This window comes from Sapajus apella, unplaced genomic scaffold, assembly GCF_009761245.1.
Source record: "Sapajus apella isolate SASKATOON/1434 unplaced genomic scaffold, GSC_monkey_1.0 scaffold2, whole genome shotgun sequence".
NCBI lineage: Eukaryota > Metazoa > Chordata > Mammalia > Primates > Cebidae > Sapajus > Sapajus apella.
This window is the reverse complement of record NW_022436942.1, coordinates 68,845,546-68,871,693: the sequence shown is the minus strand read 5'-3', so window position 1 is coordinate 68,871,693 and position 26,148 is coordinate 68,845,546. Positions and strand designations below refer to the sequence as shown.

Below are 26,148 nucleotides of genomic sequence, written 5' to 3'. Positions count from 1 at the left end.
CTGGCTGGAGTGCAGTGACATGATCTCGGCTCACTGCAACCTCTGCCTCCCGGGCTTGAGCAATTCTCATGCCTCAGCTGCTGGAGTAGCTGGAATTACAGGTGCTCGTCACCATGCCCAGCTAATTTTTGTATTTTTAGTAGAGATGGTGTTTCACTATACTGTCAAGGCTGGTCTCGAACTCCTGACCTCAAATGATCCACCTACCTCAGCCTCCCAAAGTGTGTAAACTTGATGACTGATCCTTCTTTCAATCATCTAACCACAATCCTAATGCTCATTAAATTGCAAGGAAGGACAGAAGAATTCATCACCAGCCTTCTAGAACAGAGTTCCAAATTGCTGGCCTAGCGCCAAATGTAACCCACAGATATGCTTTGTCTGCCTCACACTGTTTTAGAAGAATTTGAGTTCATGACCAACTTTTTAAAATTGGAACATTTCACATAAAAAGCCATATGTTCAAGTTTTACCAAAAACTCAGAAGGTCTGGCCACAAGTGGCCCCAGGGGACTGGAGCTGAGAAATGACCTCCCCCTTGGATGAAACGTGGGCTTAGTTAGCCACAGTCCCTACTCAGCACTGAATTATTTCGTATTATCAGCCTGGTCCCTTTAGGCACTAGGATCCCCCCTCAAAGCCTAAGTATCCTCAGAGACATTATTGGGTTTCTAATATTTTTGTCCACAGCCACTCTCTCCTAATCATCAGCTCCCCATTAACTTCAGCAGCCCCCTATGAAAGCTCTGTGGAGCCCAGAAAGACAATTTGAAAAGTGCACTTCAACCCACTCTCTTCATTTTACAGACAGGCAAACTTAGGCCTAGAGACAGGAAGAGACATTCCATTTATTAGGCTGTAGCCTTTCCGGCAAGATGCTTATATCAACTGATCCTTAGGAAAGTCACTGGTGCTGATAATGGCAGAAAAAGGCAAACAGGCAATCAGTTCTTTCCTCCACGCGTTTGGTGGTTCCTGGGAGCTGTTCAGGCCCACCCTGGTGAGTTATGCCATGCTCAGGCTCGGGGCCAGCTAATCGCTTAGGCATGTGCCAGCAGAGCTGAACTCTGGAGGGGAGTTGCCCAGTAGAAAACAGCCCGGGGACAGAGGCTCTCCCCATGTCCCAGCCCAGTCTGAAGTCCTCCTCCAGCCCTGATGATGTTGCAAAAGGTTAACACACCTGCCATTTTGCATGTGGAAAATTATGCCACTCCTATTGTGGGCAGGGGCACATTTCAATCATTCCACTGGGTGCCACGTTGATATGTGCCAGGGATGTGAACGCTGCTGGGGGTTAACTGCGGGGTTTTACTGAATATGAACGAGAGCTGTGGTTTCGGGCCGTCCTGAGTTCCAGCCCTGGCTCTGTAACTTCCTGGCTGTGTGACCTTCAGCAACTACCCTAGCCTCTCTGTGCCTCACTTTCTTCATGTGTAAGATGGGGGTGATAGGTATAGGACATAATTCCTAGGATTGTCTTAGGGATTCAATGAGATCATTTTTTGGCACATACTAAGAAAATGAACACAGTAGCATTTTGTTGTTGTTGATTTTTCTCCACTGCACGTATCAGAAGCTGATATTTTTATTTGCATCTTTGTTTATCATCCGTCTGACTTACTAAATGACCCTCCATAGAGAAAAGCCTTGTCTGTCTTGATTGCCCCTGCTTCCCTGGCTTAGAACAATGTCTGGCACGGAGTGGGTACTCCATAAATATTTGTCTGCTGAATGAATTGCTGTCTTTCATATTTCTACTCCAAATTCCATTCCGATGATCCACACTGCCCTGGAGTAGCCCAAGGTCTTGTGGACTCCAGCAAGAGCCACCCTGACCTCCACAGCCAGATGTTCACAGCAGCGCTGGGCACCAACTCCGAATGTCACCAACTGGGCTCAGTGCCTTGGCCTGACAAACGGCACTTATGTGATTTCTGGTGGACAGAGCTGTAGCAGGGGAAAGTGAGTTGGTTCCTGAGGAAAGTGGATCGAGAAGCTGAGCTCTGAAAACTCAAGGACCCTGCACCACCAGCCAGGGAGCCCAAGTGAGGGGACACGGAGCCCGCTCCCTGAGGACATTGCTTTGGAAGAGGATGCCTGGGTGGTGCAATTACCTAGAGGCATACGGAGTTGGGGATTCATGCATCTTGCATGCCTTGGGAAACAAAATGAATTTCTTGGAGAGGGCTTTGCAAAATGTAAAGCGCTGCTGGAAGCAACGTACAAGGAAAGGTCAGGAAAGAGAAGCGATCTGTTTGCTGAGTGTGGGCTGTACTTTCAAACCCAGCCAAAGTCGACGCGCAGCCCCTGGAGGTGGCACAGTTTGGGGGCCCCTTGGATAGGAGTGCCCTCGGGGAGGCTGGGAAGCCAGAGAGGAATGGGCTAAAGTTTCTTCGGGTGTCTGCAGAATCCAGGACCGCCCGCACAGCCTGCCTCTTTTCTTCCCGCCCCCGGCCTGCACGCGTGGAATCTGCAAATTCCCCTTTTATCTGCTGCACGCTCTCTTTCAACTTCGCCCTGGCTAGAATCAGGATAACTGTCCCGATGATTATATAACTTTCCGAGTTCAGGAAAGATAATCCAAGGGATAGAGATGATGAAATTTTCTTTGAGGACTCATTTTTTACCCCCAAAGTAAAGTTACAGAAGTGCACCAAAAAAAAAAAATGCAAATACACATATACCCACCACTCACAATGAATAACTGTTACATTTTGACTTATCTGGAAGAGGGTTTTTTTTAATTTTAGTTACCAACTAAGCCTTTCTCGTCTCCCAATCCCAGTATATCTGAATCCAAAATAAGTCAACCTTCTTTTCTTTATTATTCTCCTTTTCCACCCTCACCCCAGATTTATCTTAAAGGGTAAATTCCAGGACCCACAAGATCCCGCGGAGAGCTCCCACCCGGCCAGGTCTGCACACATCTTGCCTCGATGTACAGGATCCGGCGATGGCCGCAACCCGCGGTGTGCACAGCTGCATTTTCTTTCCCAGCCCAAACTCCCGCGTGCAACTTTGCAACTCACTCTTGGGCCGGGGTTGGGGGGGACCTATTTGCTCGATCCGTTTAGCGGAAGGATCCCTTGCACGGATGCAGTTGCGCTCAACCATCACCGCTCCGCTCCGCGCCCGGCCCCGCCCACTCCCGCGCCCGGGCCCCGCCCACTCCCGCGCGCCCTATGGCCCATAAAGAAGTCCCGGCCGGGCCGCTGCACTCCCCACGCGCATCCGTGCGCCGCCCGAGGCTGTCTAAGGAGTCGGCGGCCATTTTGTTCTTCTCGTGGTTCCAGTGGGGAGAGAAGGAGGAAGCAGGGAGCGGGGCGGTTGGGGGGGGGACCCGCCGCGGCTGCTGCCACCGCCGCCACCACCGCCTTTGCTCGTGGCGTGGGAAAGGAGGTGTGAGTCCCGGGCGCGAGCCGGCGGCGGCGCCGCTGAGGGAGGGTCGGCGGTGGGAGGGCGATGGCGGATTTAGATAAACTCAACATCGACAGCATCATCCAACGGCTGCTGGAAGGTAAGGGGGCGACGGGCGGCTGCGGGGGGAGGCGGACCCGAGGGCGGCAGGCGGCCCCGGGGGCTCGAGGGAAGGGAGTTGGGAGGCCGGTTGGGCTTGCAGCACCGCGGGGAGTGAGCCACTCGAGTTGGCCCGCTGGCCCGGGGCTGCAGCCGCAGGGAGGCCGGCCTGAGATCCCCAACTTGCCGCCAGCCATGGACCGCCCAGGTCTCCGCTCATTCATTGCAGGAGGATGCAGGCTTCCTCCCGGCCTTGGAATTTGAAAACTCCGCTCCCCACCCCCATGTTTCCCGCCCCTACCCGTTTGCCCCTGCACACTGGACGGGTCTTTGGAGCGATGGTTGGGGGCCCCAGTCCAGCCTCCTGGACGGCGTGTGCGGTACTATGCGAGATGGACTTTGCGGTGCTCATCCTTTCGGAGAGCAGTTTGAAGAGGGTATGAGTTGAACCGGGTTTGGGGGCTCTTTTCCTGCTTGCTTTTATATTTTTCGTAGTTCTAGGGTCTTGAGGGGTCCATTTCTTGTAACTTGGTAAGGAACGTTCATGTCTCGAGAGGCGTGAGAACCTGTCTTCGCCTGACCCCCAAATCCTTTTAAGTTGTTCTGATCTTGGATAGATACCGCGCTCTTTTCCTGAACGTGCATCTGAACAGGAAGCCAACGAGGCTGACGGTATCGTTATCTTTCCAATGTGCCAGGCTCTGTGTTAAGAGCCTTTGCGTCCATGAAATTATTACTGTAATATACCTGACGCTTCTAAAGCGTTTGCTGTGTATCAGGCATTCTTTGAGCACTTAACCCGGATTTCGTTTAATTGTCCCAATCACTTTGCGATATTTGCGATTTTTTGTTGTTTTACAGAAGAAACTGAGATGAAGTCACTTAACCAAGGTCACACAGTTAGTGGCAGTCGGGTTTCAAACCCAGATAGCCGGGAGCTAGAACTCGCCACAGACAACACTGTCACCTTATGTAGGAAAGAAGGAGGTGGCCAGTGGTAAAGTAAAGGTTAATAGAAAGCTTTGCATTTCGGCTCACCTAAGACTTATGAAGTGCCTGGCAATTGATTCATGTTGATGTGGGAGAGGGGCGAGGTTCAGCTTTTAAAGACGGAAGCTGAAATGAGCTGCTTTCAGATTCAAGGGCATGTTAACGGAGGCTAAGATCTTATCCAAGGCTTTGTAAGAATTCAGTCAAATCCCCTAACTTGGACGCTTTCATAATGGGAACTTGGCAGTTTTAACCGCTTTTTGCCTTCATACGGTCCTAAAATATTGTTGGACTGTAAATGCTGTGAGTGGTGGAGTCGAGGGCATGAACAGTTGGACAGCTCTGGTGTTAGAATTTGCAGATCTTTTAAAGTTAGCTATTAAAATGAAACTCCTGAAAATATCTCGTCCTGTACTTTTCTTAATCTGTGCATTCTTTCCTTTTATCCTGTCTTTAAAAAAAAAACACTGAATGTCATTAAGGACCCTTGAAATGCTCTTGAAATGTTATTGCAGGGTTTTGTAGGTGAAAACCTTGTTATTCCTTTAATGCCAGGTATTTATATAAGAACCATACTTTTTCATACTAGTTAATATAGGTCTTTAATATTTTTTGAGGCAGCAGTTGGTCAGAAGCTGATTAAAATAGTTTGCAGTAAGAAAGGAACTTTTTATTAAAAGTTATTTTCTTTCTAAATTTTAAAATTCTGCTTATCTCTGCAGGGATATGTGTGGCTAGAGTGGGCTTTATTTCTCTGAGGAAACAGGAAAAGTTGGAATTTGCATGGATTAAAAACATTAAAAATTTTAAGATCATCTAAGGCTTGCTAACCTATATTCTGATTTGCCCATAATTGCCTCTGTATTCATAAACAGCTTTTTTCATTTTAATCTTTAAAATTCTAATAAGTAGTTTGGTAAGTAATGATACATCTAAAATCATTGTTTCTTAATAGTTCCTCTTGTTATGTGGCACTTGAAAACCAGGTTTTCTTATATATATATATATATTTTTTTTTTTTTTTTTTGCTGAAATTGATAAAGCAGTGCGTTGTAATGCCTCGGGAATAGGCTAGCTGCAAAATATACTTAAATTTGTTTCTCGTGGGTGTTAAATTGGCAGAGAAGCAGTTGAAGATGATCCATTCAGGGTATGTAGATGTCTAAGTTAAATGATATTGGTAATAAATCATGTGCTTTACAATTTTTTATTTAAAAAATTAAATTTAATGATTTAAAATAGAAATGAGAGTCTCACTGTGTTGCCCAGGCTGTTCTTAGACTACTGGTTTCAAGCGATCCTCCCACCTTGGCCTCCCCAAGTGCTGGGGTTATAGGTATGAGCCAACGTGCCAGGCCTGAATTTTGTGCTTTTTGTAATGCCTCCAAAACCTTTTTTTTTTTTTTTCCTAAATACTTTAAGATGTAAATATATCGGAAAGTAGAGGGAATATGACTTTTGTGACCTTGGTAGACTTTTTTGCATGTTCAGCATTGATCTTTTAAGCTTGAGAGCAGCATAAGCTGGTTGAGAAGTAGCTCAGTAATAGTACTGAAAAGCTAACTAAAAAGTGAAGTCTTAAGAGAAACAGCATGTTGGTTTAAATCTTAGTCTATAACCTTTGCAGTTCTTTTCTTTGAACTTTGAGTAGTTTTTCTGTAAGGAGGCATCACTTCTGCAACCCACCATGGATGCTTTTATCCAAGCTCTGCCTTGCTGATGAGAAAATCCTAAGGTTGTTGACTCCTTAGTATAACTGATGTTAGTTATTTAAATAACTACACAGTAAAACAGGGCATTTTGAGAGAAAATAAGCCAGCTGTTGATTTGGTCTGATGTATTGAAGAAAAGTGAGATTTGGGGCAGTTTTACTTTGTAAATGACCTCCTTCAAGGAGCCGTGGTGGCTAGCATTTTTCTTGCATAGCAGGTGGTTGTAACTTTACTTCACATCTTGGTTTGCAAGAAGCGTCTTTGTTTTGAAGGCCATTGTCAAACTTCGAGACCATGTCAGGTTCTGCAGAATTGCCTGACTTGCTTTAGTGATTTAAATATGACCTCTGCTCTGGCTCACAGAAAATGTTTACAGATTTAATCCTCTGATAGATAAGGGCTGTTCTGAAGGTAGTGAGTGTTCAGATATTCTGAAAAGATTGTTTAAATAACCGATGTGTTCAACTTTTTTGGTGCAGTATAAAACGTTCATATTCTGATGTTTAAAAAAGGCAGCCGTCGCTGGTCCTAAAGATAATAAAGGACAAACATAATGGTTTAAAAAGGGGGAGATTTCTTAACATACTAACCAAAAAAAAACAGAAGTCATCCTTCCTAATGAATATCTGTAATTAAGTCTCGCTCTGTCACCCAGGCTGGAGTGCAGTGGCACTATATCGTCTCACTGCAACCTCCGCCTCCTGGGTTCAAGTGATTTTCCTGCCTCAGCCTCCCGAGTAGCTGGGACTACAGGCACGTGCCACCACACTCAACTAAGTTTCTGTATTTTTAGTAGAGAGGAAGTTTCACCATGTTGGTCTGGCTGGTCTTGAACTCCTGACCTCAAATGATCCGCCTGCCTCCGCCTCCCAAAGTGCTGAGATTACAGGCATGAGCCACCATGCCCAGCCTGTAACTATTTTTTTTTTTTTTTTTTTTTTTTTCACAGAGCAGGTAACTTTTACACTCAAATCCAAGTTGTCAGCTTCCAATTCCCTCATTGATAAGAACTGTAATGTGAGCCCTTGCCCTTCCTTTCCCATCAGCGTGTCGGTTGAATGCCCCTTTCCTCTCCACCTAGGCAAGGCAGGAAAGCTCTGTTGGAGACATGATCTGCAGCTTACAGGGGTCCTTTTTTTAAACCACAGCATTGAAAAAGGATTACTCTCCTTGTGCCCACAGTGCCCTCTTGCCTGTCAGTAGCAGGAGGTAGCAGTGAAATCCGACAGAATTGTGTGTGATGTTGTGCTTGGGGGGGCGGGGGGGGGGCGCGGAAATGTGACACGCAGGAGTAGAGCCCTGGACGCTCCTCCTCAGAACCGGGCAAATGGACATGCAATTGTAGCCTAGCAGTGGTCAGCTGTAGAAACTAGGGAGGTGATTTAATGTCTTTGAAAGCACAGTCCTGTTATAACCTATAACCTGTTGTGCAGAATCGAGGTGCCAGTCAGCCCACTTGACTAGGTAAGTATTCCTGATCACGAAACAGGGGAATGATTGATATTATGTGGACTTAACGGTTTAATTTAATTTACAATTGAGGCCATTAGTTGACCTTAGAGATTGGAATATGAAGGAGATAATATTCTGGGTGTCAGTCGCTTTGTAGATAAAGAAACTGAAGAGTCGTTCAAGACTAGGAAGGAAAGATTTCATTTCTATGGAGCTTATGGAATTCTAGGACAGAGTTTGACCTCTGTACCCAGAGCGTCAAGAACAGTGATATATTCGTGGATCTTGGTGATTTGCCTGAAATCTCTAGCTTCTCCACTTCATGGGGATTTACTGCCATCATTGTCACCAACATTAAAGCTTATAAAAAATGAAAACTTAAAATATAGGTTCAGATGTAGTGTCTGCTCAGTGGTATTTTACCAAAATGTGTTCTTAGACCGTGGAAAATGAAAGTTTTCAACGGATTGGCTTTACTCTAGGTGTAGAAAACTCAAGATGCTTTATTGAGAACAGTTGACAGTGTTTTGCAGCTACATCCTATCTGCCTTGAAAAAAAATGGTGTCACTTTTATTAATTTTTTGACTAGAGACTGGGTCTCACTTTGTCACCCAGGCTGGAGACCTAAACTCCTGGGTTCAAGCGATCCTTCCTCCTCATCTTCCTGACTAGCTGAATCTACAGGCACACACCACCATACCTGGCTAATTGTTTTTCTTTTTCTTAGAGAGACAGGGGTCTCACTATGTTGCCCAGGCTGGTCTTGAACTCCTGGCCACAAGCAGTCCTCCCACCTCATCCTTACAAAGTGCCAGGATTACAGGTGTGAGCCATAGCGCCCTGCTTTGGTGCCACTTTTAAATGGCTGAGGTATAACCCCATCCATTAGGAAAGTCAGGATGGGAGACGGCAGGGTGTAGAAACAATTGTGTTGATCAGATGTGGAAGTCTTCCTGCTAGTGACTTTGCAGAGAAACCAAAGGATTTTTTTTTTTTTTTTTTTTTTCTGTCTTGCTCTGTTGCCCAGGCTGGAGTACAGTGGCAGGATCTCAGCTCACTGCAGCCCTGCCTCCCAGGTTCAAGCAATTCTCCTGCCTCAGCCTCAGTTGTTGAGTAGCTGGGACTACAGGCATGGGCCACCATGCCCTGCTAATTTTTGTTTTTTACCAGAGATGAGGTTTTGCCATGTTGGCCAGACTGGCCTCGAACTCCTGACCTCAGGTGATATGCCCACCTCGGCCTCCCAAAGTGCTGGGATTACAGAGGTGAGCTACCGTGCCCGACCCAAAGGATTCTTGGTAATATTTGGATGGTTTATATTTTTTGCAGAAAAGAACTCAGTTGTTTATGGGAATGCTTAATGTTGGAAATATTTACTGTTTTTTGTTTTGGTTTGAGTCTTATTTTCCTAAATCTGTCAAATATCATGAGGCTATTAATTCACTGAATGAATATGATGTGGCATGTTGTTAAAATTATCACCTACTTTAACAGGATTATTTTAAAACAGCAAAATCTTTGTTGGCTTATTTTTATACCACTTGTGCCTTTCTTAGGTTCTGAAACTTCATTAGAATTCAGCTAGGGCTTTTTTAGTGTATGCTATTTCTTCAATATGATTTTCTTTAAACAATTAAGGGACCTTGATGTGGCAAGGAGAATAGTTTTTTATTTATCATAAATAATCTCAAACTTGTCTTAAATTTCTTTCCATACTTTCCATCTTTGCTTTGCTTTTTGCCAGTAACTAACTTCAAAAAAAGTTAGTGTTGCTTATGGGAAAGAGGTGGTATTGTAAATAATTACCAATGTTATTTTATTTATTTGTTTTTTTGAGACAGGGTCTCACTCTTTCACCCATGCTGGAGTGAAGTGGCACAATCTAGGCTTAATGCAGCCTCTACCTCCCAGGCTGAAGTGATCCTTCTACCTTAGCCTACTCAGCAGCTGGGACTACAGACACATACCACCATGTCCAGCTAATTTTTGTAATTTTGGTAGAGACTGGATTTCACCATGTTGCCGAGGCTGATCTCCCACTCCTGAGCTTAACTCCTGATCCCCCATCTGGGCCTCCCAAAGTGCTGGGATTATAGGCCTGAGCCACCACACCTGGCTGTTATTTTTTTATGATTCAAATTTTTACCAATTTGTTTTCAATACAAATGTGTGGAAGTTTTTATGATATGCTCATGTCAGTGATTTCCCAGATACATAGATCAGATACATTTCTGCAGAGCAACCTTCACTCTTAATAGTAATAAGACATTCTCTTGAATCTCCCTTTCTAGCCAGATAAAGAAATGTTAATACTTATACTGAAAAGTCACAACCTTAGGTCTGAGTTTGTGTGTTTTTGTGTGTGGTTTTTGTTTTTGCTTTTGTTTTCTTTTTTGAGACGGAGTTTCTCTCTTGTTGCCCAGGCTGTAGTGCAGTGGCACAATCTCAGCTCAGTGCAACCTCCACCTCCCTGGTTGAAGTAATTGTCGTGCCTCAACCTCCTGAGTAGCCGGGATTACAGGCGCATGCTACTATGCCTGGCTAGTTTTTGTATTTTTAGTAGAGATGGGGTTTCACCCGGTTTATATGGCAGCTTTTAAGAACTCTCCAGTGTTCACTTGGACTGCCAAACCTCATTTTGAAATCTCTGTTAGACAATTCAACATGAAATTTAAGAGTAATTCCAGATTTTCATACTTTGAAAAATACTCCAGTAAAGCCTGGTAAGCAAGTGGCACTATTTATTGTTTTGTAATTTTATAGCGCAGAAACAGGCTTTTTGCCAATCAGAAGTATATAGTCTGGAATGTATGCTTAATTCTAATGCTACCAGTCAACAGTACTTAAAGATTTATCCAGACTTCGGTCATGTGACAGATTTTGAGCACCTGCCGCGTGCTGGCCATGGCTCGTGTATGCTGCAGAGCAGGACTACTGCTGTGGGTTTACATTCTACCCATGGGTCCAGATGAGTGGGCAGAAGCCAACTGGCAAGTAGAATACAAATAAAATCATGAGGTGTGGTCGGTAGTGACCCGATGTTGAGAGAGCCTTCCAAAAAGCATGCAGCAGGCTTGTGAGGGGAAAGGAGATGAATGAAGCATTTTCTCCAGGGTGAAGTGTGGTGTCTGAGCCCAGGCCTGAAGGCTGAGCAGCTGTATGATAACTGATGGAAGAGGGTTTTGGTAGTTTCTATATTCATGTATATTTTTCCTTCTGCTGATTGTAGGGAACTTAAGCTTTCAGACCATGTTTGTTGATGTTTCTCATAAGCACTGTTCTTTAAATATAAATCTTGGCCAGGTACAGTGGCTCACGCCTATAATCCCAACACTTTGGGAGGCCGAGGTGGGCAGATCACCTGAGGTCGGGAGTTTGAGACCAGTCCGACCAACATGGAGAAACCCCGTCTCTACTAAAAATACAAAATTAGCGGGGCATGGTGGCACATGCCTGTAATCCCAGCTACTTGGGAGGCTGAGGCAGTAGAATCACTTGAACTCGGGAGGCAGAGGTTACAGTGAACCGAGATCATGCCATTGTACTCCAGCTTGGGCAACAAGAGTGAAACTCTGTCTCAAAATAATCTTCATTTTTTCTGGAAAAGCTGCATCTAATCTTAACATTAAGAGTAATTTTTAAGGCCAGGTGTGGTGGCTCATGCCTGTAATCCCAGCACTTTGGGAGGCCAAAGCAGGAGGATCACTTGAGCCTTGGAGTTTGAGACTGCAGTGAGCTATGATTATGCCACTGCACTCCAGCCTAGGCACCAGTGTGAGCCCCTCTCTCAAAAAAGAAGAATTTTTAAATTGTTGGTAGTCTTGCTTTTGCTTTTCACTAATCTCTGAATGCTCCCACCCAAAGGACAAACAGAGAAACAGGATAAAGGAGTTAAATATAAACTATGTCTATTAGAGAGGTGGTAGTGGGGAGCTTCCAAACCCAAAAACATGTTAGCAACATTGATTTCATCTGATGGCATTGACTAAATACAATAGCATTCATAAACAAAACCTGCTATCATATATTATGAGCCAAAATTATCACAGAAATATTCTCCTGGAAGACTTAGAGTCAGCTATTCATTCATAAGTGTGGGACTGTGCTGAAAAAAATTCACTTGAAACCGGAAGCTTCTAGGATTTCCTTCCTAGCCAAAAATAAAGCTTCCTGATGGGCAGTCTGCCCAAGTTTATGGTTAACTTGTGGTTAAATCACTAATGATTGGCATTTTCTAGCCAATGAAGCAGGAATCCCATCTTTCATCAGGAGTAATTTCTTGAATTCTAACTCTGCATGGGTGTCTAGACAGAAAAAGAAAATCACTTATGGAAAAAACATTTTTTGTTGCTCAGTAACTGTTGTATTAAATATGTGTCTGTTCGATATCTCTCCTCGAAAACTATCAGTAATGCTTTTGTGGGTTCTTTTTTTTTTGAGACAGAGTTTCACTCTTGTTGCCCAGGGTGGAGTAGTGCAATGGCACAATCTCTGCTCTGCTCACCGCGACCTCCGCCTCCCAGGTTTAAGTGATCCTCCTGCCTCAGCCTCTCAAGCAGCTGGGATTACTGGCGACCGCCACCACGCCCAGCTAATTTTGTATTTTTATAGACACAGGGTTTCTCTGTGTCGATCAGGCTGGTCTCAGACTCCCCCGACCTCAAGTGATCTGCCCATCCCAGCCTCCCAAAGTGCTGGGATTACAGGCGTGATTCACCATGCCTGGCATTACACTGCTTTTATTGCTTCTTGTATAACATTCTTATCAGAATGAGACTTTGTCAGTTACGTATTTTGGGTCCGAAAGTGAAGTGATTTTCCCAAAGCAATAGAACCAATCCAGAAATGTGGGGCTCCTGGCTTGCTCCCAGTCCACCTTGAATCTAATGTTTACTTCATTGTGCGCTTGAAAAATTTTTGTTCTTTCTCTCTTACTATCATTTCTTGCAACTTTCCATTGAAAAAATAATACTCCTCCACTATGTTCCATATCTGCTCAAAAATTAATTCAGGCTGAAGATGATTTTATCTAAGGCAATATTTTGGAAACTTGGCATAACCCTTTTAATGGAAAATGATTCTCCACAATTCTCAACAAATGTGTCAGGTTTTTCACTTGAGTAATATTTACTACTCTCTAATATAGTTACTTAGATATTTACAGAACAAAGCTAGAGACAAACCAGTTAAGCTTGTTGCTGTTATTCACCTATTAAGTTAAATGAGTTTATGGTTTTAATATAAAGCCTCCAAAACCAAGAAATTTAAATTAGCAACATGGATTTAATCTCATGGATTCTCTGGTTTTCTAAAACTGAATCACTTGATCCTGGATTTAATGATGGAAAGATGAAGGCTTAAGTTCTGTATTTAGTCTGATCCTATGTTTTCACTTCCATTTTATTCACAGAATGCCTGATTGTATAAATCTTTTGTACAAAACAAGTACCAAAACTTGGATTCCAGTTGAGGATAATCAGGCCCCATACTTACCTAGACTCTGCCAGCAAATCATTTTGCTAGATCGTTTCACGAAGGGGCCACTTTATAACTGTAAAATTAGGGTACATTTAGAAGTTCAGTGCTACTTAATCTGTGTCTAGTTACAACTGGAATCAAAACATAAAATTTCTTCTTTCCCACAGCTACCTACCTGCTGACAAGTGAGCTCTGTTGCAGTTTTTACTTTGATAGAACCCTAAGTGCACTGGTGATGTGGATGCCCCATGCTATGCAATGATTTCTTTCTCCCATTATTATCTGTTGAAATTATTAGGAAATGTGCTTTTTTTTTACAGGATAGCACATAACTGACATCCTTTGCTCTATTACAGACATGAGTATAAAAACAAATGTAAGCCTAGAAATCGCATGGCAAATAAGTACAACGAGTTAACATTTTCTTAATGAAATGAAAACAACACTAACATTTTTTTCACAGGTAAATTAAATCAGAGATCCTCAGGAGGAGATACCCATGGTCCTCTGAAAAACACTGATTGGGGAGCATTCTAAGTATATTTCCAGTCCTGTTTCTAACAGCACTTGCATGGACAGGATGGCCCCCTTTTTGAAATACTATAAAAGAAGTCTTACTTGATATTGATGATGCAATTAAATCTTGTCTAAGATTTTAAGATTCTAATTAGGCATTAAAACCATGGTTATTATAAGTGTCCTGAAAATGAAGCCACTCAGAAAGCTAGTTAAACCATGTTTTTGCCCCTTTATCTAAATGTTATATTTTGTATTTTGGCTTAATTGGACTAATTTGGGTTTTCCTCCTCTGCAGTGAGAGGGTCCAAGCCTGGTAAGAATGTCCAGCTTCAGGAGAATGAAATCAGAGGACTGTGCTTAAAGTCTCGTGAGATCTTTCTCAGTCAGCCTATCCTACTAGAACTTGAAGCACCACTCAAAATATGTGGTAAGTTTGGGGCACACAAGTTATCTTTGGTTACATGATTGATTGAATCAGAGATATGTTGATGACCTTGTATTAGCTAGCAGAATCATTTTCCTGTTTGTGAATAGCCTGGAACTACTTAAAATTGAGTTGAATAGTAGCTTTAGAATAAATACTTCTAATGGTGTTATTTTTAAAAAAAAAACATTTCACTGAAGGAATGACCATTGCAGAAGAAAAAAAGGAAACTAAGAATGGAGAGCTAAGGAAAAGTCTGAACTACATGGATGTATAGGAATATGTTTAAGCTTAAAGCAACGCTGGTTATAGCTAAAAATAGAACTTCTTTGATGCTGATTTTGGGGTTCTGTTTTCTATATAATAGCAGATAATCTGTGTCTTAATGTAAAAACTAAACTTTATTCATTTGAGTAATATATTCTTATAGTATATTTGACTGCATCGATAAAACTTTGTGTGCATGTTTTAAAGTAAAATGTTCTTTGGCATTGTCTTGCGGGGAGAAATTGAAAGCTAAATGCGATGGTGGGTGGGAGGTAGGGGTAGTGTGTATGTATGTATGTGCTTTTGTTCAATTGGGGCCAAGGCTCACTAGAAGTATAGCAGTTCTGCTGACACAGTACCCAGAGACTGAGCTGTCAGAGATCTGATATTGATCAGTCAGCCCGAAAGGAAAACCATGTTACTTGGCAAGAAGGCATGCCTAGACATTATAATCCTAATAAATTCTTAATTAGTTGAATTTTGTGTGAGGTTCTGGACATACACGTATACTCAAAAATTTTATTAAGCTTGGTTGAACTAAATGTGATGCAAGATTGGAAATTACTTAGTGTTGGCTGTCAAATTAAACTCTCATTACTAGAGGTCAATGCCACTGCACAATTAATATTTAAAGAATATCTTTCCAAAGCTTTGTTAGTGGATTGAGCTGTAAGTATGGGAACACTGTGTAACAAAGTTCTTGCTTCTAGGTGACATCCATGGGCAATACTATGATTTGCTGCGACTTTTTGAGTACGGTGGTTTCCCACCAGAAAGCAACTACCTGTTTCTTGGGGACTATGTGGACAGGGGAAAGCAGTCATTGGAGACAATCTGCCTCTTACTGGCCTACAAAATCAAATATCCTGAGAATTTTTTTCTTCTCAGAGGGAACCATGAATGTGCCAGCATCAACAGAATTTATGGATTTTATGATGAATGTAAGTACTTTTCTATATTTAAGGAAGAGTTGTTGAAATTAAGATACTTTATCATAAACAGTTATCACGTACTTCTGTTAGGAATTGTGAGAGTTTAAATGCGGTGGTGTCATCTCTCATGTTTTCTGTTTCCTTAACTTGTTATTAGCTTAGCTTTTTTTGGGAGGGACGGGGAAAACAGAGTCTCTGTTGCCCAGGGTGGAGTGCAGTAGTACCATACCTCACTACAACCTCTGCTTCCTGGGCTCAAGTGATCCTCCTGCCTTAGCCTCCAAGTAGCTAGGACTACAGACATGCACCACCACACCCGGCTAATTTTTGTATTTTTTTGTAGAGACGGTTTCACCTTGTTGCCTAAGCTGATCTCCAGCTCCTGGACTCAAGGAATCCGCCTGCCTAGGCCACCCACTGGGATTACTGGTGTGAGCTTCGGCGCCCAGCCAGTTTTTTCTCTCTTGGGTAGAAAAGTAACACTGCTGCTATAATAAATAATGTCTTGGATTCTTTTATGATGTGATGATCAGATTAGGAAGTAATGCTTTATGGTAGTGGTTTCTTTAAGATAATTATTGTATTCACAGATAACTTAATTCTGAGGAGAAATCTGAGAACCATTCCAAATGGTTATGTCCGAAAAGGTTTGGAATCTTCACCTCCACCTCCTTTTGTGCTCATCATTTCTGCCAGGAGGGTTTCAGGTTTGGAGTGAAAGAGTAGTTAAGGAGCTTCAGATACTTGGCATTTGCTAATATTATTATAGGGAGATCAGCAAAGGGTTGTCCCTGTGGTCCTCCCCTAGACCACATTGTGACTTACAGTCTCGAGATGTGGTGTTTTTCCATCTCAATTTCACATAGATGAGTTGAGCTAGCACATTTGTTAAAAGTGCATCCCAGAAATATACTCACAGACTGAGCCCTTCTGCTACCATAACGCTTTCCCACAATTGGATGTTTGCTTGGTCTGTGACCTTGTGATCCAGCTGGTAAGATGGGGTGGGTGGAATCATCAGGGACAAAGATTCTGTGGGTTGTGGACTGACTGAAACCATTGAACTTGTACGGGAAAGATATTTGAAATTAACAGTGATTCTGTATCAAAGAAGCACCGGTAAGCCAGTTACTGCTCCTTAGGTAGTGAAATAAGAGACGGGTGTGGTGGGGTTTTTTGGTTGGTTGTTTTTGAGACAGAGCCTTAGACTGGAGTGCAGAGGTAGGATCATAGTTTACTGCGACCTGTAATTTCTGGGCTCAAGTAGTCCTTCTTCCTTAGCCATGAGCCACCACACCCAACCAGCATGTTTTGGATACTTCTTCCAAGTGTTACTCTTGAGTTAAGAAAGGGTTCCTTTTACATAGCTGTTAGCCCAGCAAATACTTTACATGTTTACCGTGATGAAGTTCACATCCAGATGACCTCATTTTTGTGATGTATATCCTAATGTAATGACACTGACTGCATCAGTTTCAGTTTCTCCTTAATGCAGAGGCCTTTAAAAATGACGTAGAAGATCAGTGTTGGACCAGTTTCAACTCCTGTTTGGTCATCAACACCATTTATAGACCTTGTTTACCTGTGGGCATAAAAGTGCCCTTGACATAGGTGGCTTTTGGTTGAAGGCTTGCAGACATTTAATATATGTATAATATATATTTTATTAAAATGAAAAGTTTTATTCAAATGTTGATTTACATGGGACAATTTTAGAAAAAACACTGCCTGTTCTTTACCATTTCTTTTTTTTTTTTTTTTTTTTTTTAAGTTTGCAAATGTGACAGAAAAGCTGAGGTATATGTTGTTGGGTAAAACGTGGGTGTTTGTTGATCTGTTTCTGTTACCAGAGCTGTCCGATGTACAATAATGGGAAACCACATTATAAGTTCTGGCTCAGAATCCTAGGATTTGGAAACTAGGCGATTACCTAGGCTAAACCTTTCAGGAGCCAGATGTTCCTAGAGGTCTGAGGTCGCCTTAGTCAGGAAATGAAGAGAGAAGAGAAAGAGGCAGCCCTGTGCTTAAAATGCTGAGAGGTGTTTTACAGGAGGAAACAAACTGATTGTTGATGGAGAGGCCAGCAGGACTTGGCAAGGGAAGCTTGTGCATGTGGCATAACTAAAGAATCAAAGGCCAGGCGTGGTAGCTCATGCCTATAATCTCAGCGTTTTTGGGAGGCCTGGGTGGGTGGATCCCTTGAGGTCAGGAGTTCAAGACCAGCCTGGCCAACATGGTGAAAACCCATCTCTACTAAAAATACAGTAATTAAGTGTGGTAGTACATGCCTATAGTCCCAGCTACTCAGGAGATTAAGGCTGGAGAATCCCAGGAACCCAGGAGACAAAGGTTGCAGTGAGGCAAGATTGCACTGCTTCACTCCACCTACTGGGGTGATGAGTGAGACCCTGCCTCAAAAAAAAAAATCAAGAAGTGAAGCTGACCTTGGGGAAAACGGAAGTCACTATCACTGAGGGACAGTGCAGCCCTGTTTTTATAATACAGGTTAAGTATTCCTTGCCTAGAATGCTTGGGACTAGAAGTGTTTCAGGTTTCAGATTTTTTTTTTTAATATTTGTGTTATAATTTGTTTGTTTTTGGTTTTGTTTTTTTTTTGTTTGTTTGTTTTGAGACGGAGTTTCACTCATGTTACCCAGGCTGGAGTGCAATGGCGCGATCTCGACTCACCGCAACCTCCGCCTCCTGGGCTCAGGCAATTCTCCTGCCTTAGCCTCCTGAGCAGCTGGGATTACAGGCACACGCCACCATGCCCAGCTGATTTTTTGTATTTTTAGTAGAGACGGGGTTTCACCATGTTGACCAGGATGGTCTCGATCTCTTGACCTCGTGATCCAGCTGCCTCGGCCTCCCAAAGTGCTGGGATTACAGGCTTGAGCCACCGCACCCGGCTGATATTTGTGTTATAATTACTGATTAAACATCCCTAATCCAAAAATTGGAAATCCAGAATGCTCCAATGAGCATTTCCTTTGAATATCATGTGAGTGCTCAGAAAGTTTCAGATTTTGGAGCATCTTGGATTAAGTAGTAGTATTGCTATTGGAAATTGGAGGTGGTGATTTTGCAGATGGCCCTTCAGCCTTTTGTAGGGAGGAGTTTGTTAAGCTTTCAGAACCGCCCCGTCCTCCCCCGCCCCAATTGAAGGAATTAGTAGCCTCTAAAGAAATGCACAATAGGGTGAACCATGGTCAGAGTTAGACCTAGTTATTGAGAAACCAGAAATCATCAGGAGAAAAGATAAACAGTCTTCTCTGCAGAGGGAGAAGGCAAACATTTGTTGAATTTGCATTACATTTCAAGCCCTGTGCTAAACTCCCTATGCTGATTGATTTGCATTACAAGGTGAGGTGTGATTCAGGAGGTCAGTTGCTTTGGCTGGCTCTAACTCTCAAAGGAGAGATACAGGTTTAACCTTTAGATATCCCTGTAGTCCCCAGGATAGCACAGGAAAAGAGACTAAGGACAAACACTTGTTTTTTTGTTTCTGTTTTTGAGATGGAGTTTGGCTTTTGTTGCCCAGGCTGAAGTGCAGTGGCGCAATCTTGGCTCACCGCACCCTCTGCCTCCCAGGCAGGTTCAAGTGTTTCTCTTGCCTCAGCCTCCCAAGTAGCTGGGACTATAGGCACGCACCACGACACTCAGCTAATTTTTGTGTTTTTAGTAGAGACGGGGTTTCTCCATATTGGTCAGGCTGGTCTCGAACTCCTGACCTCAGGTAATTCACCTGCTTCGGCCTCCCCAAGTTCTGGGATTACAGACGTGAGTTCTGGGATTACAGACGTGAGCCACCATGCCCAACCAAACTCTTGATTTTTAAAGATGGTGCTTCGTGTAGTAAGGTACAGGAGACAGAGACATCTGGACAATTGGACAATCCTCAACCAATCCAGGGAAATTTGTTCTTGTAAGGTATGTGAGTAGATTTTAAACTCAGAACATAGGTTTCCTGTCGAAACGGTACATAGAGGCATGTTTCTATCAGAGCCACTCTGACTCCAGAATGTATGGATACCTGTGCTGGTGAGGGAACATGATCAGCCTGTGACATCAGGCCTGTGGGAGCATGTGGAGTCTGTATGGTGTTGGAAACAGATGTCCTGTAGTGCCTGTGAGAAGCATCCGCTGCCCTGTGATCATTGTGCCTCCTGCTAGAGCACTGAGGCGGGTACATAGAGGGTGGGTGTTAACTCAGAGGTTTCCTCAGAAGGAGGGTGGTAATGCCACATGTGTAAGTTCCTGATTGCCTTCAGAAGTAGGGAACTACCTGTGGTGAGATTGGACAAAGCAGATTGGATTTCACACAGAATTTATGCCACCAGATAATTCTTGGGATTTGATGGTAATCCTTAATCATTATCAAATCCAGAATTCTGGTTTCTGTGAAATTTTAAAAGATTTCATGTGAAAATGTAAGTCATTGCTTTTAGATCAAATGTTTCTCTCATAAACATCTTCCCTCCAGGAGAGTCTTTATTTTTATTATTATTATTTTTTTTCTTTTTACTTTAAACTGATGGGGTCTCGGTATGTTGCCCAAGCTGGTTTTGAACTCCTGGGCTCAAGCAATCCTCCTACCTCAGCCTCCCACAGTGCTGGGATTACAGGCATGAGCCACCACGCCCAGCTCTTATTTTAAAAGAGTCTTAAAATAAGACTTTTATTAAGATTCTTAATAAAAACATAGTTTTGTTTGCTTAAAAGGTACCCAGAATCTTGCTTTGAGGGAAATTATCCTGAGAGAATGAGCCTACAGAACAGTAAAACTCTCTTTTTAATCACAGGTAAAAGAAGATACAACATTAAACTATGGAAAACTTTCACAGACTGTTTTAACTGTTTACCGATAGCAGCCATCGTGGATGAGAAGATATTCTGCTGTCATGGAGGTAGGTGGGCCGATTTTTGTTCCAAATAGGTTTTGATCCCTTCCAAAGGGTGAACATTTTGACGTTTGTGAGTTATCATTGGGATGACTTCCTCTGACAGAACTCTCTTTTGTTGATATGTTGCATTGCAGTTTCACTCTGACACAGCCAAGTTCATTTGGATAAAAATCTTAAGTAACCAATTGATTATAGGGAGTTCCAGACTCTGTAAATTAGGTTTGAAAATAGAGCAGAAAGTTTTTATTTTTATTTTATTTTTTTAGAGATGAGGTCTCACCATGTTGCTCAGGCTGCTCACAAACTCCTGGGCTCAAGCATTCCTCCTGCCTCGGCCTCCCAAAATGCCGGGATTATAGGCCTGAGCCACCATGCCCAGCTTAGAAAAGTGCTTTTGAGACGGAGTCTTGCTCTGTTGCCAGGCCGGAGTGCAGTGGCACAATCTCGGCTTCCTGCAACCCTCTGCCTCCCAAGTTCAAGTGATTCTCCTGCCTCAGCCTCCCGAGTAGCTAGGATTACAGGCGCACACCACCACGCCTGGCTGATTTTTGTATTTTTAGTAGAGATGGAGTTTCACTGTATTGGCCAAAATGGTCTCGATCTCTTGACCTCATGATCTGCTTGCCTCGGCCTCCCAAAGTGCTGGGATTGCAGGCGTGAGCCACCACGCCCAGCCAAGAAAAGTATTTTTAACTCTAAAATGAACAACATGTAACTTGCCAATGCCAGAGATCCTCTAGAACACTGAAGATGTGAATAGATTTTCCCTTGATCTGTTTTTTATCCTCTCAGAACTTTTTCTGACTTGGATTTTAAAGCTATTTTGGTCAGGCATGGTGGCTCACACCTGTAATCCCAGCACTTTGAGATGCCAGGGTGGGAGGATTGCTTGATGCCATGAATATGAATATGAGAACAGCCTGTAACATATCGAGACCCCCGTGTCTAGAAAAAGTTTTAAAAATTAGCCAGGTGTAATGGTGCACACCTGTAGTTGTAGCTGTTTGGGAGGCTGAGGCGGGAGGATCACTTGAGCCCTGGGGTTTAAGGCTGCAGTGAGTCATGATCATACTGCTGCACTGCCGCCTAGGTAACAGAGCAAGATTCTATCTCTAAAAATATATACATGTATGTTTTATAAGCCATTTTGTTTTGCTCACTGGTTGTGCTTTCTTTAATGTGATTAAAGTAGTAATTCTAAAGAGATCTCTGTGCTCTATACTCACACAGGTTTTGGTAGAGTTGGATACATGGTTTTTATCTCACATGATATGCATCCCATATTGTAACTCGAGACAATGTGTTCCTGTAGATTTAATGGTCTGTGAACTGTGCAGGTTGCCTAGAGAACTACCTCACACCCGAGCATCCTTCTCAGCTCAGTCATTACAAGCTATCAGTCATAACATCGCTCATTATTGTCATCAACTGGGGAAGCACACAGAGGAGTTCTTTAAGTCACTGGATTTTACAGTGCTCTGTCTATTGGGGTAACTCTCCATGTACTGTTTAAACCTACTACGCCCCATGCGTTAGTGCATATAATTCCAGTGTGTATCCAGTTGTCCTTTTTCTGTGTGTTTTTTTTTTCTTTTAACCAAAACTAAAACATCATAGATTTCAGTTTTTGTGTCAGGATTGTTGAATTTCTCCTTAGACAAATAGAACTTTTGAGGGGTAATACCCATTTAAAAGTTCTGCTTGCTTCATTTTTCTTGTTTTCATTGAATAGGTTTATCACCAGATCTTCAATCTATGGAGCAGATTCGGCGAATTATGCGACCAACTGATGTACCAGATCAAGGTCTTCTTTGTGATCTTTTGTGGTCTGACCCCGATAAAGATGTCTTAGGCTGGGGTGAAAATGACAGAGGAGTGTCCTTCACATTTGGTGCAGAAGTGGTTGCAAAATTTCTCCATAAGCATGATTTGGATCTTATATGTAGAGCCCATCAGGTATTGATTTTGAATTTTACATGTACACTTAAGAGCATGTGTGTGAGCACAGATTCTCCTTGTTGATTTTGGTGGGTAGGTATTGCTTATTTATACAAAGTGTCTCTGGAACACAAGACAGGCTCAATGGGAAACTGAAACATGGTTTTACTCACCTAATATTTGCACCTGTTTATACTGAAAAAATTTTCTCTTCAAGGTGGTTGAAGATGGTTATGAATTTTTTGCAAAGAGGCAGTTGGTCACTCTGTTTTCTGCACCCAATTATTGTGGAGAGTTTGACAATGCAGGTGCCATGATGAGTGTGGACGAAACACTAATGTGTTCTTTTCAGGTAGAGCATACTTTCAACATTATTTCCTTTTAATATGTTTGAATTTTGCTGATTGAAAAACATAATTACATTTTTGCCTAATGTTCATTTATGCTGAGTAGGCTGAATTTTTATTTTCCCTTAACCAGTCTGTGTCCTAGTTGAATAATGTGTGGATCCCTTGTAAAAGAAAAAATTTATTGTGACGTCTTTTCCCCAGTGTTGAATTATAATTTTTTGCATTGCATATTGGCTCCTTATGCTTATAGCTCTTTTACTGTAAATCTAAAGCCATAATGGCGATGTAATGTTCAGCTAAAATTAAATCACCACTTGCATGTGAAAAGTACTAAATGCCTCATGCTATGTGTTTACCTAGTTCTGCCCCCTCTAGTCTAACTTCCGCAAAACTTCTGTGGATGCACCATGACATCATTTAGCCTCCACTTGACACAAAAGCATTATTTAGAATCTGCTTCAGTCTTTTTCTCATTTGCTTATTATGGTAAACTTGTACAACTTCATACTGGCCTAATCATAAACATGACTACAGCCACCAAATGCTGTGGCAGTCATCAGTTAAATGAATTAAAACAGTTTTTACCAATTATCAGAGAGAACTTGCAGCTTCCAAAATTCCAGAGGTTGTGCAAAGACTCCTACAGGTTGGAGAAACACTTTTTGTAAAGGCCTTTCTCTCCTATATCAGGAGTGGCTAAAGATACTACCAGGTGTAGACTTCAGAAAATTGTTTTAGTCAGACAAAATAATTTGTCCGTATCATAGATTTTATCTGTTCATCATAGCATTGATTACTAAATGTTTACATGTCACCTTAGCTTGTGTTAATATGCTGGGAGGGCTTTCACAGTTGTTGGGCAATTGTAAACACCATCTGAACAAAAGATTTGAATGAGATTTAAGGACTCTTAAGATTTGGAGTTGAGTATATTTCCTAAAATGAGCTCTTTTGAATCTCTCCAGATTTTAAAGCCTGCAGAGAAAAAGAAGCCAAATGCCACGAGACCTGTAACACCTCCAAGGGGTATGATCACAAAACAAGCAAAGAAATAGATGTCATTTTGACACTGCCTAGTTGGGACTTGTAACATAGAGTATATAACCGTCATTTTTAAGACTGTAATGTGTACTGGTCAGCTTGCTCAGATAGATCTGTGTTTGTGGGGGCCCTTCCTTCCGTTTTTGATTTAGTGAATGGCATTTGCTGGTTATAACAGCAAATGAAAGACTTCACTCCAAAAAGTGTTTTGTTTTTTAATTCTCTATTCCTTTTGCAAACAATTTTAATGATGGTGTTAAAGCTGTACACCCCAGGACAGTTTATCCTTTCTAAGGGGTAAGTGTACAATTGATCTTTTTTTAATTCAGTACAACCCATAATCATGTAAATGGTCATTTTCTTTAGGACATAAAGAGAGCCCTAGGGTGCTCTGAATCTGTACATGTTCTTGTCATAAAATGCATACTGTTGATACGAACCACTGTGAACATTTTTTATTTTAGAATTTTGTTTCAAAGGGACTGCTTTTTCCTCTCATTGTCTTGTTGTGTACAAACTAGTTTTTATAGCTATCAACATTAGGAGTAACTTTCAACCTTGCCAGCATCACTGGTATAATGTATATTTAATTAAAGCACACATTTCCCCTACCGTATACTTAAAATGACGATTAAAGCCATTCTTTTAAATATTTGTGACTCTTTCCTAAAGCCAAAGTTTCCGTTGAATTACGTACTGACACACCCCTAAGTACAAGGTGGTATGGTTGTGTACACATGCTACCTTCTTAGGGATTCAAAAACACGTTTTTGATTTTGAATAGCAATTAGTGATATAGTGCTGTTTAAGCTACTAATGATTAAAGGTAATAACATTTTGTACAATTTCCATATAGTCTATTCATTAAGTAATCTTTTTACAGTTACATCAGGCCTGAACCCGTCCATTCAGAAAGCTTCAAATTATAGAAACAATACTGTTCTATACGAGTGACCGATTATGCTTTCTTTGGCCTACATTCTTTATTCTGCGGTGAAGTTGAGGCTTATAAGTTAAAACAAAGGATCTAACCAGTTTATACAGAACTCACAGTATCTATCTATGACTTTTTTAAACCAAGATCTGTTAAAAAAGAAATCTGTTTGAACAGATGACCGTGTACAATGCCATGTGGTGAAATGAATTCAGACTTATTAAATGATGAACTTGTTAAATCCTCTCAGTGTCTGTTTATCAGCACAATGCACACAGGAGAACTGTTGATGGCATATTGAATAGATTTTCCCAAATAAATTGCTCTGGAAACCACACAGTTGCATTTTGGTTTTGTCTTCCTTCAAATAGTCTGTTTTCCAAAGATGGATTATAATACAAATACTAATACTCTTTGAGTTTGTAACCTGGAGATACCTATTTGTGTAATAGAGTGATGAGGTGGAATGATCCTCTACTATTTGGGGAGATGAGGCTTAATCTGTATCCATAGTTTTCTCATTGGGTTCACTTGAACTTAGTAGTGAATTTAGATGCAGCTGGCTTTATTATTCTGAGTCAGCCACCTACATTTTCATGCAGAGTTCTTTGATCTCTTTCCGCTTCCCTGATTTATATGGAACAGATTATCATGTCATATTTTGTCACAAGTATATCAGCTGTATCTTAATTTCTCAAAGGTACGCTAAAAATGAGTGAAGAGCATGTCATTTGAAAAGTGTTCTTTTTCTTTTCTTTTCTTTTTGAGACAGAGTTTCACGCTTGTTGTCCAGTCAGGAGGGCAATGGCATGACCTCAGCTCACTGCAACCTCCGCCTCCTGGTTTCAAGCGATTCTCCTGTCTCAGCCTCCCAAGTAGCTGGGATTACAGGAGCCTGCCACCATGCCCGGCTAATTTTTGTATTTTTAGTAGAGATGGGGTTTCATCACATTGATCAGGCTGGTCTCAAACTCCTGACCTCAGATGAGCCACCGCACCTGGCCAAAACGTGTTTTTTTGTTTTTTTCTGTTACAAAGTGGTCTCCCTGAGGACGTTGGCAAAGGACCTTCTAGAGAAGAACTGTTTGAAGGACACAAGAGCACAGGGCGCAGACTCCCCTCTACTAACAAGCTTCATTCCTGAGGCATCTGACCCGTGCCCTGCTCCCATCAAAGAGGGAAGGGGGACCTCATGACCTTCCTGCTCCACATTGACAATATCCATACTTGTGCTGTTTCACTTTTACATAATATTCTCTCAGACTCCTTTGATTATAGGAAGAAAGAAGTGTGCAATAATTGTGTCAAAGGCAAGTTCTGCACATCTTTATGTCCTGAACGTTAATGAATTCACACTTCTAGGATTTCAAAATGCTATAAAATTATAAAATTGTGCTGATTTTACTTGGATTATATCATTATTGGAGTGTGGTATCTGGCTCAAAATTTTCTTAAGGAGCATAGGTCATGTAGAAGACAAGATTAGTCTTTGGTTTTAGGACATGCGGTCTTTAGGAGAGACTCAATTTGAAATTAACATATGACAGCAGAACTTGAGGTGTGTGCCTGGATAACCTGGTGGCCATACTCCGCCCATTTCCTCGCCCCTCCCACCTGATTTGAGTGAGTGACCTGAATGCTGAAGCCACTGTGTTCCAAGCTATGAAACATCCATAGCAGTAGCTGCTTC

At 42.1% G+C, this 26,148-nt stretch overlaps 1 protein-coding gene across 1 annotated transcript; it reads left to right on the top strand.

Annotated features, from left to right (window-relative positions):
* The first annotated feature begins 3,195 nt into the window (after positions 1 to 3,195).
* Positions 3,196 to 24,795, top strand: PPP1CC (protein phosphatase 1 catalytic subunit gamma). Its single transcript, XM_032239469.1, has 8 exons — positions 3,196 to 3,517; positions 13,964 to 14,095; positions 15,070 to 15,300; positions 20,094 to 20,198; positions 21,928 to 22,151; positions 22,351 to 22,485; positions 23,449 to 23,509; positions 24,408 to 24,795. The coding sequence occupies exons 1-8, from the start codon at positions 3,463 to 3,465 to the stop codon at positions 24,476 to 24,478; spliced, it is 1,014 nt and encodes a 337-aa protein (XP_032095360.1). The 5' UTR covers positions 3,196 to 3,462; the 3' UTR covers positions 24,479 to 24,795.
* The last annotated feature ends 1,353 nt before the right edge of the window (positions 24,796 to 26,148 follow it).